Source organism: Nycticebus coucang, chromosome 10 (assembly GCF_027406575.1).
Source record: "Nycticebus coucang isolate mNycCou1 chromosome 10, mNycCou1.pri, whole genome shotgun sequence".
Classification (NCBI taxonomy): domain Eukaryota; kingdom Metazoa; phylum Chordata; class Mammalia; order Primates; family Lorisidae; genus Nycticebus; species Nycticebus coucang.
Window position 1 is genome coordinate 75,964,006 of NC_069789.1, and position 17,492 is coordinate 75,981,497.

The window sequence follows — 17,492 nt, forward strand, 5'->3', positions numbered from 1 at the left end:
ATCTCGACAGAGAGTAAATTGAAATGTCATTTGTATTTAAAAAAAGGAAAATGAGAACGTTTTGCCCACCTTGTAACAATAAATCCCTTACCGGGCACAATGAGAGCATTTGTGCTTAATTTGATAGGCTGTTCATTCTTGAGCCAGCTGAGATCAGGAGGTGGAAAACCAGAGACCTCACAGGTCAAGGAGATGAAATTGTTCACCACAACAGTAAGATTTTCAGGGTTAGGACCAATGACACTGGGAGGAACTACAGAGATAAATATATTAAAAGTGAAATCTGATGCTAGCAGCAACACATAGTCCAACTCACTAAAGATAATCCAACCACTGTACTCTGCTAAAGCACTGCGTTCATGGTTCCGTTAATTATCTGTCTTTCTTCTTAGAATTCCCTGAAGCTTTCATTAAATTCATGTTCAATGGGTTTACTTTTTCCAATTGAAAGAGAGCACCAAATTTTTCAAAGACAGAATTATTTTTCATTTTATTTGTAAAACATAGTTGACAATTTCTTTTTCTTTTCTTTTTTTTCTCTCTCTTTTTTTTTTTTTGTAGAGACAGAGTCTCACTTTATCGCCCTTGGTAGAGTGCTGTGGTGTCGCACTGCTCACAGCAACCTCCAACTCCTGAGCTTAGGTGATTCTTTTGCCTCAGCCTCCTGAGTAGCCAGGATTACAGGCACCTGCCACAACGCTCAGCTATTTTTCTGTTGCGGTTTGGCCGGGGCTGGGTTTGAACCCACAACCCTCGGTATATGGGGCCAGCGTCCTACCCTCTGCACCACAGGTGCCACCCCTTAGTTGACAATTTCTAAGATGATTTTGTTAATATACAAAAAAGATCAATTAATGGTGCTTTTTATAAAGTATATTTAAATGATCTTATTTTAAATATTGTATCTTGATTTAAAGTTTTCCTTTTCCTGGTATAGCAATAATGGAGTGGCAGTTTAATTTGTCTGTCTATTGGTAAATCATACAGATTATCCTGACACTGTAAATCAATGTCTTTGAAGATGAGAAGAAAGTTTAAGAAATAAACAATAACATTGTTTATTATTTAACCCCCCCATTCAAAAAGCAAAAGCAGTACAAAAGAAAAGTGGAGTAAAAAAGGAGACAAATAATGCAATGTCATGTGCCCATATAAAACACACACATATAGAATCATAGATGTTTTATAAGAACACACACACACAGAGACGAAATAGTCTCATTTACATATGACTGGTTTCCTATGAAGGTGGCAGGGAAACTGAAGTGAAGCGTGAGCATGAAAACAAGTGTCTTAAAAAACATTAAAAACAAAAGCAGAGCATCAAAAAGGTAAAAATCACTTTTTTCTTTTAATGTCACACAATTTATTTTTCATCCATTAATTAATTTGCTATTGATTCATTCATGTATCAAACATTTACTGAATACTTACTCTATTACCAACTTTGTGCCAGATGCTGGTGATGCCATGTGAAAAATGTAATAAGACAACAACCACACAGTTAATAATTAGGCAGTAATGACGGACACTGAACCAAAAATAGCTAACAATATTTGAGTGGTTACTATGTGCCAGGCATCGTTCTAAACACTTCGCATATACCGTCTCATTGAACTCTCATATACCTTACGTTTTAGTGTTTACATCCTCATATAATAAATGAGAAAGCTGAGACATGGAGAGATTGGCATCGTGCCTAAGATTTGCAGCTAGTTACTGGAGGTTTGGAAGCTAAACAGTCTGGCTCTGGGAATCCTTGCCTTTAGCCATAGTTCTATACTGTGTAGTCATCATCACAAGTGTGAAGAGTGTCAATCAGAAAAGTAGGGTGACAACAGGGAAGTAACCTAGTTTGGGAATAAAGAGGAGAAAGTAGCATCTAAGAAGGTACTTGAAATTATGACTAAGAATAAGCCAAGTGGAAGATAATTCTCACAAAAAAAGCATGGTACACACTAAGGCCCAAATGGTGGAAAGAACACGGTAGCTAGAAGGGTAGCATGACTGGACTTTGCAAGGCGGAGGCAGAGAATTAAAGGACTAAACAAGTGTAAGATCCTATAGGTTCTTCTGAGCATCTTTAAGACTGTGGAAACACAGCCTAAGGAATGGAAGGTAAAAGAGTGGTTTACCCAGAAATTAATTTGAAGACATTGATCTGGCTGCAGTAGAGAGAACTGACCAGAAGGCTAGCAGAAACTCTGACCAGTTAGGAGATTATTGCTGTCATGGTAGCTGTGCTTAGGATGGCATCAGAAATGATGAAGAAAAGTGGGTGGATCCTAGACTATTTTGTAGGAAGAATCATCATGACTCAACCTTTTGAGGGTGAGTTTTAAGGAGGAGGAGGAATCAGGGATGACATTCATTTTTCTGGCTTGAACAATGGGTGATGGTGGTACTCTTTATGCAGACAGAGATCTTTGGAGGAAGAACATATTTTTTGAGAGAAGATTATGAGTTTAGTTTTATACACATTGTTTAAGGGTTGACTACTGGACATTTGTGTCAGTAACCAGAAGATATTTGGAATATAACAATCTGTAGTTCTTGAGAGGCCCTGGTTGAAGATAAAATTTAGCAATTATTTGTTCATAGATAATAACTGAAATTGTGGAATGTACAAGATCACCTAGGAAAAGTCGCAATGATTTTCAACTTCTGTGTCATGGCACTGGTGTGCCATGAGAGGATCTTAGGTGTGCCACAAAAAATTGTGAAGATCATTAATGAAATTATTTTTGAAAGAAATTCAAAGCACAGGAAGTATATTCTTTTTTTTCTTTTTTTAACTTTTAACCCATACAATGTAAATGTGCTGCAGAAGTTTAACTATAGGTTCAAGTGTGCCATGAGATGAAAAAGGTTGAGGAACACTGTTGTAGAGCTTGAAGAGCTAAAGTGTTGTAGTTGGGTGGAGGAAGAACCAGCAAAGGCAACCAGGAATGAGAGATTGGAAAGGCAAGACACAAAAATGGGTGCAATGTTACAGAAGCCAAAGGAAGAAAATTTTTGAAAAACAGAGCCCAAGAGCTCAAATTCTCAGAAGTAAGAACTATGAAAACTGGAAAGTGCCTGCCGAACTTCCTAATAAGAACATCATTTCATGAGCGCAGTGAACAAGACTTTGGAGTTGCAGAGGCAGAGTCCAGAATGTAGTGGTGGGACGAGTAAGTGGGAGTGAGAAAATGGAGACATTTACTGTATGCAGCAATTAGAAAAGCTTGCTTTAAAATGAGGTGGGATGCCAAGGAGGTGGCGGGAAGGAAATACTAGATCTACAGGAGACCTTTTTCCCTTAATATGGAAGACAAGCAAATTTAAAGTGCTGTAGGGAAGGAGCCAATAAAGAATGAGAATTTCCATATTGAAAAGAAAGAGAAGGGCTGGTAAGTTTTCAAGGACATTACGGGCATGATGTAGAGTTAGGTTAGACTTTGGCTTTCAGAAGGTAATACAATGCTTCCCTCTTTTGTTATAACAGGAGGGAGGTAAAAATGGCAGCAACAGATGTGGTTAGCACTCTCAATTGGATGGTAGGAATTTGAGGCAGTTGCTGGGATATCCCTACTCTTTTCCCTGGGAGCAGGCATTAAGGGCATCTATGGTGAGGACATTTACTGAGAGAAAGTGAGCAGGGGCTGTTATGTGTTTCAGCACCCCTAAATTCATACGACGAGTCAGACAATTAAGTTCACATACTTATCCTAGAGAAAGCGTGAAATACCTCATTGCTGACTATCACTACAGTCACCTTCAAAGTACTCCCCTTGGGAGCTGTGCACTGACACCTGCGCCTAATCCACCTTTTAAAGCAATTTTGGAACTCTTTGTCTGGAATGGCCATCAGAGCTGTCATCATATTACCTTTAATGTCTTGAATATCATCAAAATGTCTTCCTTTCAATATTTTCTTTTCTCTTTGGGTAAAGAAAAAAGTCACTGGGGGACAGATCAGGTGAGTAGGGAGGGTGTCCTGGCCAGTGTGGCTAAAAACTCCCTCACAGACAGCGCCAGGTGAGCTGATACATTGTCATGATACAACAGCCATGGGTTATTGGCCAAGATTTTCAGTTAAGATTTTCCTCTTTCTCTACTGATGTTTACTTGGTCTGCTGGACTCAGAGTTATCTGATGATTTCGACACACAATTTGATGAATTTTTTCAATGTTTGCATCAGTTCTGCTCGTTATTGGACACCCTGACCTCTCTCTATCAGTGACATTTTCTCTTTCAGAAAACATTTAATCTGTTTGTACACTGCCATTTTCTTCATGGCACTACCCCCACAAACTTGGATTCACATGTCCCTGATTTCATTTCCACTCTTGCCAAGAAGAAACAATAAATTTAATGTTCATTTGTTGCTCTAATTCAAGTTCCCACATTCTTGCAATGGCACACAAAATTACACTACAACAATAACGAAGGGCAGTCAGCAAGACACTGCCAGACGTTGACACGAATACAGCTGTGAGACACTGGCAGACACACTGGTGGATGAAGGTCATGAAATCTTACCAACTTGCTTATACAGTATTGCCAACATAAATGCATTGTGGCAGGTTCACAAACTTAATTGTCAGGCTTCATATATTGAAGCCCAACCTCTCAGTGTGACTGTATTGAGAGATAAGGCCTTTAAGGAAGTAATTAAGGTCCAGTGAGGTCAAAAGGTGAGGCCCTGATTCTCTAAGATGAGTGTCCTTGAAGAAGAAACACCAGAGAATTTGTTCTCTCTTACTTAGGGTGCTCAGAAGAAAGAATATATGAGACCATGCAGCTGTCTGCAAACCTGAAACTCAACTCTGCCTGCACCTTGATGTTCAACGTTCCTGCCTCCAAAACTAGGAGAAAATAAATGTCTGTGGTTTCAGCCACACAGTCTGTGATCTTGTTACAGCAGCCTGTGCAGACGGAGACAGAGGTGACTCGATATTTGAGGTGGGAGAGAAGGTGTGAGTCACAAGAGGAAGAGTCCCAAGCAGTAGAGAGGGCCCAGTCGAAACTGTACTAGAATTTACAACATTAGTATTCCCGCCTCTGAGATCTCCTTCAGCCAAGGTTAGCTGCTGAGGTGCAGGTATGACACAGATGTGGAATTCAGTGGCAGGGAATAGTGTAAAAGTTCTGGAATCAGACTGCCTGCATTGTCAAGCTGCTTATGTTACTTAATCTCCCTGAAAACTTGCTTTCTTCTTTTGTAAAAGAGGCTTTATATACTAACAAGCACCTAGGGTTATGGAAGTAGTTAAGTAAAATAACCTACTGTATAAACACTTAGCACGGCACCCGGGAGGGATCAGGCAGATACCACGCAGTCCTTGTGGTTTTATGCAGATGTGAGCTGTCACTGAGCAGGAGTGATGAAAAGGCCTGGGCTAAGAGAAGCAACAGAAATGCTGTTGCACAAAAATTAACGCTGGATATGAAGGGAAGTGAAGAGGGCTAAAAAAGAGAGGCCAACAGTCAGAAGCTCCGAGGACAAAAGCAGCAGGTCTGGTTGCAGTAGGAGATGGGATGGTTCCGAGGAAAAATAACTAACATTATCTCCCCCAAAATGCATTTTCCAAAATTCAAGTTATGAGTTCCTGCTACAGTCAGGAGTTCGCGACACCACTAACTGGGAAAAGAGTATACGCTTTCCTGAACTGCAATCCTTTTGGTAAAACACTAGTGGCTGCTTCCTTTCAAGTCCCTCTCCCATTTCAGATGTTTCTACTGCGCCCCAAGAAGAGGCCTTGAAGACAAAGGAAATTTAGTAAACAAGCTCCCCACATTTACTTAGTAATGACCACAACTGGAGACACCAGTCTAGGTACAGGGACACAAAAATGAGTAAAAATAAGTCCATTTGCCTAGAGAATTTATAGTAAGTTTGTGGGGTAGCGGTGAAGATACAGATTTATAAAGATAATACAAGGCAACATGTGGAATTGTTATAATTGAAATATTTATGACACACTTTGATCCCAGAGGAGGGAAAATTAATTTTGCTTTGAAGAATCAGAAAAAAGAATCAATATTTTTATTTTCCAACATTTATTCTACTGCACTTTTTATAGATTAGAATGTGTTCTTTCACAACGATTACGTGTGTTTAATGCATTCATTCTTCCTGAGAATTTGTAACACACGTGTTTCTGTATTGGTCAGATTTGTCCATTCAAAAACCCTCAAAGATTCTTATTAAGCACTGACAGTGTGTTACTCACCATGCTAAGTGCTGGAAATAGACTCTGCCACACACACACCAAGTATTTCTAGATTTCTAGATATTTTCTACACATCACGCAGAAAAAGATATCCATTGTGCTACCTACAAGCTCTTTTTTTCCCTTTTTCTTTTGCAGTTTTTGGCTGGGGCTGGGTTTGAACTGGCCACCTCCGGCACATGGGGTCAGCACCCTACTCCTTTGAGCCACAGGCGCCGCCCCCTAAAAGCTCTTTTGAGGGGAGAAATTTGTCATGAATTTTTAGCTATTCCCAAAATGAGCTAGAATTGTATACATGTATTACTTGTGTAATGGACATTTCTTAAAATTTGTCCGCCATTTCCAATTTAATATTCTGGAGGCAGCTGAATCTCACAAAATAAAGTTACCCATTTGTATCTTCTTTTTGAGAAAAAAAAGTATTTATGGAGTGTCTAGCATATATTGAGATCTTAACGTTTTTTAAATAAATTAGGTGTTTTAGTGCTTTTAAAGAAATAATTTAAACCTGTTAGATTTTTCCTTCCCCGGGAAGTAGGTTAGGTATTATACTAGAGTAGTGGCCACACTGTACTTTCATTGTTAAAAAGGGGTTGTGACCCACAGGCTGAGAACCGCTGTAACTAGAGGATGTATCTCAATATGAATTCTGCACTTGAGGACAGAAACTGGTTCCAATCAGTATCACTGGGTACTTTTTTTTTTTTTTTTGAAACAGAGTCTCACTTTGTTGACCCCAGTAGAGTGCTGTCGCATCATAGCTCACAGCAACCTCAGACTCTTGGGCTCAAGAGATTCTCTTGCCTCAGCCTCCTGGGTAGCTGGGATTATAGGCGCCTGCCACAACGTCTGGCTATTTTTAGAGGTGGGGTCTCGTTCTAGCTCAGGCTGGTCTTGAACTCATGAGCTCAGGCAATCCACCCACCTCGGCTTCCTAAAGTTCTGGGATTACAGGCATGAGCCACTGTACCTGGCCACTGGGTACATTTTTATAAGTGGAAGACTTGGTTCTAACTTTATAAACTTGTCATCTTTAAAATTTTTAATTTTTATTTTACTTTCAAATAGGAGTAATATTTTCTCTTCCATGATCGAAGTAATGTAAAAATTGGCTTCCTAGAAGTTTTACACTCTCTAAATGATATTAACCATAATGGGAAGAAAGAAGAAAGACTGGGCAAGCGTGCAGGCTCCATGCGTTGTTCAAGTTAAAAAAACACAAAATAAGTTTTCATAATCTAAAACATGGTTTTCCTGCTTTTTCAAACATGTACCCTAACAGATATTTTTGGAACTGAGTTCTTACCATGAACATTGAGGTTAAAACTTTTTTTGGCACTTCCAGCTGTGTTCTCAGCTACACACACATACCTGCCGATATCTATTAGTTGAGTTTTCAGAATCTAAGGGAAAAATAAAGAAATTCCATCTGAAACTTTGAATAAAGCCACTTGTCAAATTTGTCATTGTTTTTTAGGACAAACAATATATATTCTTTTAGTTAATGGCATGTAGACATAAAAAGAATTTGAACATATTGGTGTTGATGCTAGCTTTTATAAGATCCAGCAAACAAACACTTGTTTATAAAGATTTCCAATCAGAAAAGGCCATTTTAAAGACACTTGTAGTATAATGACTGTAACATATCCTACAGTATTCTCCCATTTGTGCCTCTATGTCCCTGGTTGTGTGACTTGGAAGGTAGTCCCATCAGGAGGTGTTATTTGCATTGGTTTTGTGGCTGGTTTTGGCCAATAGAAGGTGATGGAAGTGACTGTGTCATTTCAAAACCGAGGCTGGTGCACTTTTGTTCACTCTTTTGGAGCCCAGCCACTACCATGTGAGAAGCCAGGACAAGCCTGCTGGAGAGTGAGAAATGGCACGAGCAGAATCAGCACGTTACTCCCGGAGGCCCTGGATGTGGGCAAGAGCGCAGCCAGAATCAACAGCCATGAGCTTAGGAGACTGCCTCACTGCCTGCTGTGCTGAAGAAGGCCCAGCCGACATAGGCCATGCATTTAATCTGCAGTGCCACGCAGACACTTGAGTAACCCAGCTGAGACCAGGAGAATCACCTTGCCAACTAGAAGATTTGTGACCTGAATACATGCTTATTGTTTCAAGTCATGAAGTTTTGGAGTGGTTTGTTTTATGCAGTGATAGTTAGCTAATACGGCAGTTACTTTAATTTTATTTTGCAGAAATTTATGTCCATCTCTTTATATCCATCTTTTGGACATGGTCACAGAAATATTTTACATATTTTGGTAGAGGATATAGGATTACCAAGTGGAAATCATTACAATATTTAGACAATTCTTTGAGAATTCCAGCTTGTTTACCGGCAATGAACATGACTTCCTTTTTATGTAAAGAACTTCATGTGTTGAATATATAGATAGTTATGCTTAGGTTCTTGAGCCAAATAGAAGGTTATTTATTCTGCCCAAGTAATCTGTCAATCACATCCTAACAAAGGAATTGGTGCTATTTTTACTAGTGCCTACATGCCATTGGTAAACAATAATCCAGGATTTTAATATAGCTTTAATTATTATTTATTATTATCAACCTTTGGCCATATAGGCAAATCTAATCTATAGGGAACCTATACTACCCAGAATTTTATCATCAGAAATCTGTAATGACAAGGACTGTAATAACGATTTGCTTATCATATGGCGTTTGTCACACAGAGCACATTGAGATGTCTGTGTGAATGTTTGTGAATGTAGACGACGTCTGGGAAGAATTCTCACAAAACCATTAATAGTGCTCTGACAGAGAGAATAGAATATGGAAGAAGAATTTTATTTTATATGCCTTTGATGCTTAGTTATCTTTACAAATAAAATATTTATAAAATAGTAAAATTTTTAAAAGTTAAAAAGACAGTTATTAAATGCAAAGTCAAATAACCACCTTAAAATTAGATTTTTACTTTTACCTGCAGAATTCTCCCATGAGATAGAAATTTATGATGGTCATCTTCCAGCAATGGCTGTCCATCTTTTTGCCAGGAATTCCTCGGGGCAGGGCTGCCACTGGATAAACACTCCATCAGCGTGCTCTTGTTCACGAGCACCGTGACCTCTTCGGGGAGATCACTATTTGCTCCCTTGATAATTGGTGGCACTAAGAAATGATTGCAACAAAGAGGTAAATCATGACAGCCAATGACGTCTTTTCTAAATTAGTTTTCGGATAGCTTTTAAGATGTGCACAATGCAAGGGTATATTTCAAAATAACTATGAGTAAATTTTAAATGTCTTACCACAAAAAAAGAGTAAGTGAGGTGATGACGATGGTCATCAGTTTGGTTGAAGCATTTCACGTTGTATATCAAATCATCACCTTGTACCCCACGTATGTATAGAGTTATGATTTTAATTAAAAGTTAATAAAAAATAGGGATAAAAAAAAAGTTTGGGATGATACCAGGGAAGCAAAATTTGGAGGAGAAAGTAGAATTCTCAAGTAAGTTTCACAAAAAGAGATCAGAGTGGTACACGAAGTACTTGAATTTAGGTTTCCGCTCTTCCTCTCCTCACCTAGGGTGTGCTAGCCCCTCTTATAGCATCATTCCCAGGTGGCTCATGCCCAATTCTTCCCCAATAGGTCATCTCTTGGTTCTCTCCTAGCTCCTTCCACTACGCCTTCTGGGTGTTCAAGCATACAAATAAGAAGCACCTATAGGGAAGGGATCTTCAAGTCTACTTGGTCATCTAACTTGGGTAAGTTACATCTTTTAAAGTACATTTGAAATATTCAGCTTTGGCCTTGTTTGTAAGGGGATCATCTGGGCCAGCCACAGTGTCTTCTTTCCTAGTCTGAGCATCACTGGTATGAGCATCACCTGGGAGCTCAGTTAGAAATGCAGGTTTTTGGGTCCCAACCAGATTTGTGCAATAGGCATCTCTAAGGAGGAGTCAAGAATTCAAGAATTCTGTTTTACTTATTTTTATTTTTTTATTTTTAGAAGGGGTGGTTCTTGCTATATTTCCCTCCCACCTCAGCCTTCCTTAGCTGGGATTACAGGTGTACACTACTGCACCTGGCTTGCTCTGTTTTAACAAGCTCTCCAGGTGTCCCTTACATAAGCTAAATTGGAGAAGTCTCATTCTAGATTTTCCTACCTATTGTCATTCTTGTTTAAAATAATATTGTAGAACCCAAGTTCATGTCAGTTATGAACAAATCGCATATCACTCACAGAATTTTTTAAAATGGAAATGTTAAATGAACTAAGAACATGTGTATTGGCTGCTTTGGTAAATGTAGAAATCGATTTTTAAAGCAAATAATCATCTTTTTGTTTTGAAAGCTCGGTTATGTTTTTACCCACTCTCTTAAAATATACCATATCTTTCACAATCAGTGAAGACTGTGTTTGATGAGGATGCAGTCTTGGGGTCTCCAACAACTAAACTGAACGTCTATAAAGAAAACAGTCAATGCTACCAAGCACATAATAGAATTCAATGTTACTATGAATGCATCCTTTCATATTCAAAGTTATGTGGTGATTTTTACTGTACTTCAGTAAAAGTAGATTGGCAAATAATAAACTTGAGTTTCAAATTAAATAAGACTATTGTTACTCCACACCATGAAAACTAATCAAGGGCTGAATCACAGGAGCTGCAAGGAGGTAGACTACAGGTCCACCATCTGAGGCCATAGCTCTTCACTCTGATGGGTTCCTCTGGCTGCCACACCCACCAGCTGGGTTATACCACTCACAGTTGTTCTTAGCAGCCCTCCTTCCACCCAGGAGGTGAGCAGATGTGAAACAGACCTAATTTGGCCAGATTGGGGGAGGTGGTGGTGGTGGTTAGTTTTTCTTGCTTTGTCTCCACCTTCGAACTCCAAATTCATCTGCAACTTCCTCCTAATTAAAAATAACATCTTGAAGGCATGAACATCTATCCTTGACCACCATAGTTCCTCTTCTGTTTAGCTGACTCCCACTCTGTCCTTAACTACACTATCAGCTTCTACTAAACTCAACTCTTTCCAAACCTAGTTCTAATTATGCCAGGTGGTCCGGGATATTCCTTCACTGTTCTTGAAAAGTTAGCTCTGTTTTTTTGTCTTCTCTTTCCTTTTCCTTTTAACTAAATTGTGGACTTTAAAGTCCATGTTGATGATGCATCTCACCCTAATTAACTGGCTCTACTCCACTTTAGGCATCCATAGCTGTTCCTACCTTGGACCATTCAACAGGAACCCCATGTTCTCTGCATGTTTATGAGCTCCCCGAAGAAAGACTGCTGTCTACTGTATTATTCACTGCTGTACCCTCAGTACCTGGCATACAGTAAGTGATCAACAGATATTTATGAAATAAGTGAATTTTGAACTTTAGTGTTTTCTCTCTCCCACCTCTTTCCAGGCTTCCTTCATAAATTCCCTTTTGTTTGCACCTGTAACTCTAGCCCTTCCACTCCTCTCTGCCTACGTCTGTCATCCTCCTTCTAGGCTCATTTTTACTGTTGCCCAACCCCGATCTCACTGGGGGTTATTTCAGTCTCGCTCTAGCTCACTGCACATCCCCAGCTTTCTCACCCTCTAGTGCTCCACAAAGTGTACCTTGTAGCTTCCCACCAACCCTGGGTAGGCCATGCCATCTATTTTTTTCTGTACCTGCCTTTAATCTATTGAGGGTGACTTGTCCAGTGACAGAGCCTACGACTCCAACTCCACATGCCTATCATAGCCCCACAGTGGCCACTGCTACCACGTTCTGTTCTCATAGGTCCAAACCCCCCTCCTGCCACTGTTTCCCTTAACACTCATTCTTAATGGGGAAGACTAAATAACTTACTTTCCCACATTTCCCTTTTTACCCTTCCAAAATTTCTCCTTTTATCCATGAAAGGCTAATTAACACACCTGGGTTCCTTAACTGCTTTTTTCACATGTGCCAGGACCTTGCTCTATCAATTCTGCACTCTCTCCACATCCATGCACACACTTGAAATTTTAATTTGCCCCTTTCTGTTAAATCATTTCCCTTGCTCTATAGACAAGCTCAAATCTCTCTTAAATTTTTCTTTCTTTAACAGGTTGTTTATCTTTAAATTCTATTCCACTTCTTCTCTCCTCTGTAAAACATCTTCAGAGTACTCTATATTTGTATTTTTACTTTCTGATTACTTGCCAAATATTTATCCTTTTATTCTGTGGCTTTGCATCACATCATAGCATCTAAATTGCTACTTTGAATTTCACCAATGACTTCTTAGTTTCCAAGTCAGATGACCTTTTCTCACTTTTTATTTTCTAAAACTTTTTTTAACATTCAATCCTAAACCTACCTCTTGTTAACATTTTCTATGCCCTGGATTCTGAGACATGGTAGTTTACTGGTTTTAATTAACTCTCCAGAGTTTTCCTCCTGAAACTCTGATTTCCTTTCTTTTCTCTTAATTATAAATGATTCCCCAATGACCTTCTTTTGACCTTTCCCTATTATATCTCTAACACTCTCTGATTGAAATTATATGTCTTTGAATAGCACCTCTCAAATCTACATTCTTAGCCCGACTCTTTCTCCTATGATGTAGTTCCATATTTTCAACTTCCCATTCAACATTTTACCTAAGTGTCCTGGAACCATGTCTGAAACAAAATTGACTTTCTTCCTACCCAAATCAAGTTTTCTTAGGTCTTCTTTCTATTACTCTGGCTCCCATGTTCTTAATAATTCAGTATAAAAACCTCAGTGTCATCTTACATTCCAACATGAGTGTCTAATACTTCTCATCACTTCCCCACTTCCTGTGTCAAATCTTCCACCCTGACTGCTTCCTGTCTATTCCCACTGCCACTTGTCTAGCTCAGCCACCCCATCTGTTTGCTTCCGCTTCTAGCAACAGCCCTTGTCTTTTCCCATAAAGGAACAATAACCTCTTCCATGCTCTGTCTATGCATTCAGAAAATGGTCACCTCTCCTTTCTGGATTGGCTTGGGGGTGGATATGGGACTTACACTTGGATTAAAACCATAGAAATTCAATTCCAGGAATTCAATTGAAAATTATAGGCAAGAAAAACTTTCATTTGGATGTGGAGCTAAGAGGATGTAAGCCTAGAGCTACTGGGGACACCTTGCTACCCAAGGGGATTCCCCATCCCCAGCAGGAGTAACATTAATAAAGAAAAACACTCAAGAGAAAGAGAAAGGTAAAGTCCAGTCGAGCTCCTCTGAGCCACAGAAGTCAGACATGACCACAGCCAGCTCTACTCTGCAACTTGCAGATTCACAAGTAAATGAATTCTCTCATTGTGGTTTAAGCCAGTTGGTTATTTGATACTGCAAGTGTCCTGACGAACGTGCTGTCAATTAGTATAAGACGATTACCTCCCTGGAAGAACTATCAGTTTCTGATTATCTTTATAGTCTCTAAGAGCTTCATGTAACATCTTGCCAACATTAAGTTCCTCAAAAATATTTCTGACTAAAAGAATGCATAATAATAAAAGAAAGCAAGCTCACAGAGCACACGGATGTCATACTGAAGGGAATCTTCTCCGGCCTCATTCACAGCCACACAGGTGTATCTTCCCGCATCTTCGACTTTAGCCCTGGGAATCTGCAGTACTCGCCCTCCTGAAAATAGAACCCGACATGTTTACTCCTTTAAATCTTCTTGTAAACATAACAATAAACAAATTCGATATTTCAGGTCTAAAGACTTCCTTGCATTTTCCTTCAGCGTTCCTACTTCATCTGAGAGTTTCGTGTTCATCCCACCTTTATAACCAACAGCGCATTATTAAAATGTGATCTAGTCAGACCTGAGAGATGAATAGTTAGCTCATGGAGATTTTCCTAGAGGGCAAATGCTGCCCTGTGGCCCTCATCACGTTTCCATGTGAAACGTCACTACGCATTGACTTGCTTTTGTAGCTCTGGACACTTTGAGAGACATTTACATCTTTCATTGCAAGTTCTCATGGGAGTAAATGATAGCCAAGGATGTAAAAGTATAAAGTGTACCATTATACACACAATCTTGGAAGAATAACTATGTATTTTTAAACTTTTCATGGTGATAATGTAAATTTAAAGAGAAGTGAGGATAATGGTATAAAAACTTTCACCCATGTTCACTAATTATTTATATTTCACCCCATTTGCTTTCTCTCTCTCTGTCATGTGTATATAATCTTATTCTGAACTATTTGAGAGTAATTTGGAGACACGGTGCCTTTTTATTCCAAAATACTCATAAATCTGTATTTCATAAGAACAGAATTTTTACCCTGTTTGTGGCAATCTTTACCTGGCAGAATCAATACTTTATCACTTGAGGTCAGGGGATGGCCGTCTTTGTACCAGGTCAGTGTCGGAGGAGGAGCAGCATTAGTCTCACAGTACAGAGAAATGGGGTTGTTGATGATGACATCTTTGGCTTCACCACTCCTTCCAGTATCTAGCATGTTTCCCATCTCCCAGAGTTTCTGAAAACTTGGAGGGACTATGGAAGAAAGGCATCAAATTCGTTCACGTGTGAATGCCAGTGTAAACCTATTAAGCAAAGATCTTGGTTGTATTTTCACAAGCCTGCTTTGTAAATGTAATAGATTAGACAATGTGAAAATATGTTCAAGTAGGCAGACACTTACTAACTATAACCCTTAGCGCCCCCAAAAGTAGTAGACAGAAGTCAGAGCTGGTTCTTATATGGAAGAATAAGAAATATGGAGCTCCAAATGCTATGCTCATGCTTTACTCTCCCTATTAAAGGTCTCTGGCACTTACACAATGGAGGGGTCCCTCTCAGGGAGAAACATGGCTAAGGAGTATGATCATAGGAAGAAAGATTAATTTCGAGGGACCATAAAAAATAGTGACTCAATTTACAATATTTTCCAATGATGTGTCTTACTAAGAAGGCTAAAAAGGTTATGTAACCAGGATTAAAAACTCCATTAACAAAAATAACAGGGCATTCTCATTCTTTTCTGGGGACAAATATGAACTTTCTAGAAGGTAATTTGCCCGTCAAAAGTATTAAAATAATCCATAACATTTGACCTAAAATCTCCATTGTTAGCAACTTAAAAAAAACAAAGATGAACTTAAATGTGTATAAAGATGGTCAATGTAATGTCACTTATAATATTCCAAGTGAAAACTTGGAAACAACACGTTCAATGACAGGAGTCTGGTTAAATTAATATTTGGATGCTCAACTGGATGAAACAGGCATAGTTATTAAAAATTATGTTCATATTAAAATCAACATTAACAATATCAATATTGTTAATGATTGCAGGCAGCATCATTTTGCTAAGAGCTTTATATAATTTATATCATTTAATATTTACCCAAATTCTATAAGACATTAATTTTAAAAGGTAGGAAAGGGAAGACATAGAGACTTAAAATATTTAGATAACTTGCTCAATCACAAAACTTGTAGGAGCCAAATCATCATTCAATTCCAATTCTGACTACTCCAAATTCTGTACTTTACTAATTTCCTGGCTTCCATGTAATTGTTATTGAAACGCTTCATGATGTAATGTTAGAGAAAAGCTACTGTAACACAGATGTCTACAATATATGATCCCAATTTTAAAAGTACACATTTTAAAATGTCAGAAGGAAACACATAAAATAACAGAGGTAATCTTGAATGAGGAATTCATTTTCTTCTTTAATTGGTTTTTAATAATGAATTTATATTATTGTCTACAGAAACAAAACTACACTATTTAAAATAAATCAGATAGATCTCTGTTCCATTACTTAGATCATACAAATTAAAGTAAATGCAATAATCATATTAGTATTACCTTGTATATTCACGTCAAAATCCAACTCATCTTCACCTGCAATGTTAGATGCTACACAAGTATATCGCCCGGTATCTGATATCTGAGCCTCCTTTATTTGAAGAGTGTGTCCATTTGCAGCAATATTTACATGATCATCGGATTTAAGGGGCTGTGATTCAATTATGATAATGTTAATATTAAGTACCACAAGGAATCCTTTAAGAGGTCATGCAATTGATAGTTTTTGTGAATCTTTAACAATAAAAATAAATTTTTAGGCAAAACATTCAAGACCACAATAATTAATTTAATTTGATTAAACTGATTGTTTTTGAGTAATCAAATATTTATTTTTTTGAAAATTATATCTGATTCATTTTACATTTGTGCCAGATATTTGTGGGTGATGCATTTTTTATAATTAAAAAATACGTTTTAATTTTTTTATAATTAAAAATTATATCTGATACACTTTACATTTGTACATTTATATTTTTACAGATATAAAAATTATATCTGATACATTGTCCATTTGTGGGTGATGCATTTTTTTTATAATTAAAAAACATGTTCTTAGGTACCATATCCATTTGTCCATGTTTGCAGCTGATCTTACATAGTATTAAAAACATATGTCTTTCTTTTATGATAATTTTGTAGAAAGTACTAGAATTTCTTTATGAAAGATAGAGGTAATTAGCATAACCCAATTTGATCTATAATTATTGTTCATTCAGAAAAGTCATTACTTCCTAAATGAAAAATTTCAACCTAAAGATATTTGTATTATGATGTCTTATTAAAATTAAGAATATACTTAATAGAACATTAACTTACAGATTTGTATTAATTGTTGTTTTGATAACATTTCACATATAGAATATTTTTCATCTTCTAAATATTTCTATTTATACTAAATTCTCCCTCATTCCTTGAAGGCTTTAACTCCTTGCTCACTGTCATTCCTTCTAATGATACTTGTTTTCTCACAATTCTCAGTCATTTAAACACCCGTTTAGAATGGAGTGCTGTGTTCCTTCATTTCCTCGACCTCTCCTTTAATTTTCTTGTCTTCCACTTTGTCTCAGCCACTAAGCAGGAGAGTCATATTTAGACCTTGTAAATACCTGTAACCGCACTCCATAATCAGTTTCAAGTTCTCACTCTCCACCACCTCCAAACTTTCTACCCTATTTCTTCTAGTATCCAAATTACATTAACCTTTTGCTTCCATCAGAGAATCCACAATCCGCTGACCTTGCAATCTTTTCACTGCCTCTCATTCTCTGGCTGAATTCAACCCCCTCCCTAACCAGAGAAGGTCTATCACTATGATAATCACTCCTTGTATAAATCTCAGCTCCCTTGCTTCCTTTACCCTTTATTTTCCTGTTTAAACCAGTCTGTAATGTCCATTCTAAGAATCCTCTGGTCTGTTGACGGACATTTCTCCAGCAACTGTGTCGTCTCTCACCTAC

The 17,492-nt window shown here is 38.0% G+C and overlaps 1 protein-coding gene across 2 annotated transcripts in view; it reads right to left on the minus strand.

Moving 5' to 3' along the window:
* Positions 1-17,492, minus strand: part of HMCN1 (hemicentin 1) — a 496,417-nt gene that overhangs the window by 106,975 nt on the left and 371,950 nt on the right. For both annotated transcript variants that reach the window (XM_053606928.1, XM_053606927.1), the window contains 6 exons: positions 16,033-16,183; positions 14,514-14,708; positions 13,724-13,837; positions 9,170-9,357; positions 7,526-7,622; positions 92-253 (listed from right to left, as the gene is read on the minus strand). In XM_053606928.1, coding sequence (XP_053462903.1) covers positions 92-253; positions 7,526-7,622; positions 9,170-9,357; positions 13,724-13,837; positions 14,514-14,708; positions 16,033-16,183 — 907 coding nt within the window. The remainder of the gene's footprint in view (positions 1-91; positions 254-7,525; positions 7,623-9,169; positions 9,358-13,723; positions 13,838-14,513; positions 14,709-16,032; positions 16,184-17,492) is intronic.